Below are 3,519 nucleotides of genomic sequence, written 5' to 3' on the forward strand. Positions count from 1 at the left end.
GTCTTCTAGCTTTTCATGGATGGACAACCATTTGACTTTGAAATCAACATGACAATTTATTATATCAATTTTTACACAAAATTATCGTTACTTTAATCCTAAACATTTTTAATAAAAACTCAGTCATGAAAAACCATGAATTTGGTAATGTTTGAATTGAGAAAATAAGTGAGAAAAAGAAAATTCTAATTTAGATGTTAAATTGTTGATACTTGTACGGTAAATGAACTAAATAATAGACTATACTTTGCTTTATTGAAGAATCATATATAGCGATGTTAACATTTTTGAAGGACCAAAATGACATCACTTTATTACAGCTGATTTTGAAGGGCCACCTTTATCCCATACTTCTGTTTCCATTATTCTTGATGCTATTAACTAACTTGAATAAAAAAATGGTAATTTTGTTTTCATTCGTGAAAGTAATAGGGTGACGAAATTGAATTGATTCCAGTTCACATACTCAAAAGCTTGAATCTTAATTTGTGGTCACCTTCTTTGCAAGGAGATCTTTTAGGTGTTTTCTTTTATTGTAATTTTGCTAACTTTGTTCTTATTTTTTTACGATTTATCGAGATTAATATTACTTCAAATTCAAAATTTTAAAACACTAAATTATAAAGTGTTACACTTTCTCGTATCCAGTTAATATCACGTTTTTTTCATGGGTGTTAACTTTTTATATGAAAACAAGTATCTTTTATTGAAGCATTTGTTTGAGTTAAATAAGATTATAATGAGTGGGGAACTTGTTTTTTATGAACACAAGGGCTTAATTTATTTGATTGAAGTATTAGTACAAATGTAGGAAGCGAAAACTAGAGAAAAAGATGTGCATGAGCAGACAAGAAGAACAGCTTTAATTTATGGTATGAAATCGTGGGCCTGGAGGCACCACCTATGCAAGTATGTATGCATGTTACGTTAAAATTGGAGTTTGAAAAAAGTTTGATGGAAATAAAAATTTGATGAGGATAAGGGACAAATGATGATGGAGATGCAGAAAATTGAAAGACCAGTAATAGTGAGTAGGAAAATAAAAAAAAGAAAAATTGAAAACAAGACTGATTGGTGGTGACATGATTCCCTGTGAGCCGCATCTCAAAAAAGTTCGGTAAAAGAGAAAGGTGCTTTGTATTGCTTATGGCTTTTGGCATAGAGGGAATAACTTCCCATTCTTCTTCATCCAAACAACATAATGCCCTAAAACAATTCCCGCCAACTTTCAACCTACTCTATTTCTTTCAACATATCTTAATATCTATGCATTTTTTTTTTTACTCGGATACAATGTGATACCATTAGGATCAATTAGCCCTAGTATGAAGTATCGTTGGTTATAGAATTTTGTTTTTAAAAAGTGTTAAAAATGGTAAAAGAAATGAATATTTAAACTATTTTTGATTTTGATTAAATTATGTATGATTATTAGATATAGTACGAACATTTATTATTACTGTTATATATTTTGATTCTTTTTGTTGACAATAAAAAAATAAAAACTAAAAAATGTTTCTTTCTTATATTTTTTATAAAAGTTAATGGTATCTTCATCTTATATTTAAATTTACTTGTATTAAAAGTTCTATTTTTTGTTAAAGACTATTTATATTTAAAATTATGTTGAGTTTTCACATAAAATACTCGTATTGTTCAGTGAAAATACATGCATCATACGCATGTATGTTCACTTTTTTTAATTTAAAAATAAATATGAATAATATTTTAAATATTTTTTATTTATTTTGTAGATAATTTTTTTATTAAAAATACTTATTTTAATTTAAAAATGATTAGTTTAAAAGAAAAATTAAATGAATGAAATAATTAAATCTAACTTAGTGATATTTGGAAGTTAAAATGGTAACATAATTATTTTAATTAAAAAATTTATTATTTATTAGAGGATAAAATTGAAAATAAAAATATGAATACCTAAATGAGATATTTTGATATGGATACATGTCCGCATGTGATTTAATTTTTTCAGGAAAATAAAAGTGAACTAATAAAAATATATACATAAAGTGATAATCAAATTGATTTTTGAAATAAATAAAAATAAAAAATCCTTAAAAAATATAAGTTATCAATCAATATTGCACTTAAGCCTTTTTGATTCCCCAACCAAAAAGACATGAAAATAGATTTAGAGAAACTAATAGCTGTAGATAAACTTTTATTTTACTATTAAAATTTCAATGGATAAAATGATTGATACTTTATATTTCAAGAACTATTTAATTTGTTTAAGGGATGATCGATTACAATTTGAATGATTGAATTAAGTAATAATGTACAACTTTAAGAAGTATTTTGCTATTTTATTAGTTCCAATGATGAAAACAAATTGTTCCAATCATGAATGGATGACCAACATATTCTTTATGGATTGAACTCAACTTTTTCTTAACTTAAACAAACTCTCTTTTTTTTCAAATTAATTAAGACTAAGATTGAGTTAAGACATTTGATTTCTCTAAAAATAAACTGAAAGCAGAAGTGTAAAAATGAAAAGTAAAGAAAAAAAGTGGAGGGAGATGATAATTATTTTATTACTAAATTAAGCATTTATTTACACATCCTGTCTTATGTTGAGGCATTTTCACGGGCATCTTCACCCTCAGCAGCAGCACCATTCTCTCACACTCTTCTAATTGGTGTTCTTTATTTAATGGTCACTGCTTATGTCACGAGTTTCTCCTTCCTTTTCTTCTCTCTTCACCAATTGCTTTCTAACCTCTCTTCTAACACACCAACATTCATCATCCTCACACTCCTTATATTCCACACATTTAATACTGTATCTTACTCTTCATTCTCACCATCACCTCAACCCTCTCTTCTCTTTTCCATTTCCTCTCTCCCCTCTCATTATCTTTTCTTTTTCTTCAGTCAACATTTTCCCATTCCTCATCAAAACAACAACAACCAACACAAAGTCTTATGCTTTTTCATTCACATGGGGTTCTCCGAGAAGCCACAAGTAGAGGGAGGGTTTGATTCAGATACCAACAGAAAATGGGTCATCGCTGGAATCGCGTTACGACCGCCATTGAAGCCTATTTACACTGTCCCTGTGGAGAAGGAACACAAGGAAGAGGATGACACACAAGAGTTTTCCACCACACCAACAGCCGTCGAATCCAAGATCCCAACACCCTTCACGTGCCCACCTCCTCCTAGGAAGCCAAAACCTTCCTTCAAGTGCAATTATCGTGCCGTTGTTCAAGACTTTTTCACGCCACCAGACTTGGAAACAGTGTTCATACGCCACGTAATTGATCCCACGCAGGAGAAAATATGAACGAAAAAAATCAAAAAATGAATCTTAGTCACCGCTTTCTTCTTTAGAGATAGCTATAGCTATAGCTTCTGCTTCTGTTTTTCTGTATCTTAGCGTCTCTCTCAATAGTGTAAGTGTTTTCCGTTTTGGTTCTGTGGCTAGAGCTTCGGTAGTTCAGAAAGTGTTTTTGTATAGAGCAGCTAGAAATAAATGAAATCGCATCTTAATTA

At 29.6% G+C, this 3,519-nt stretch overlaps 1 protein-coding gene across 1 annotated transcript; it reads left to right on the top strand.

Moving 5' to 3' along the window:
• Positions 1-2,618: 2,618 nt before the first annotated feature.
• Positions 2,619-3,519, top strand: LOC114177086 (uncharacterized). The gene has a single exon (XM_028062322.2). The coding sequence runs from the start codon at positions 2,678-2,680 to the stop codon at positions 3,308-3,310; it is 633 nt and encodes a 210-aa protein (XP_027918123.1). The 5' UTR covers positions 2,619-2,677; the 3' UTR covers positions 3,311-3,519.

This window comes from Vigna unguiculata, chromosome 3 (assembly GCF_037176805.1).
Source record: "Vigna unguiculata cultivar grain cowpea cultivar isolate G323 ecotype 2 chromosome 3, ASM3717680v1, whole genome shotgun sequence".
In the NCBI taxonomy this organism is placed as follows: domain Eukaryota; kingdom Viridiplantae; phylum Streptophyta; class Magnoliopsida; order Fabales; family Fabaceae; genus Vigna; species Vigna unguiculata.

Coding starts and splice junctions, on each gene's coding strand:
- LOC114177086 (XM_028062322.2), top strand. CDS start 2,678: ATGGTCACTGCTTATGTCACGAGTTTCTCCTTCCTTTTCTTCTCTCTT.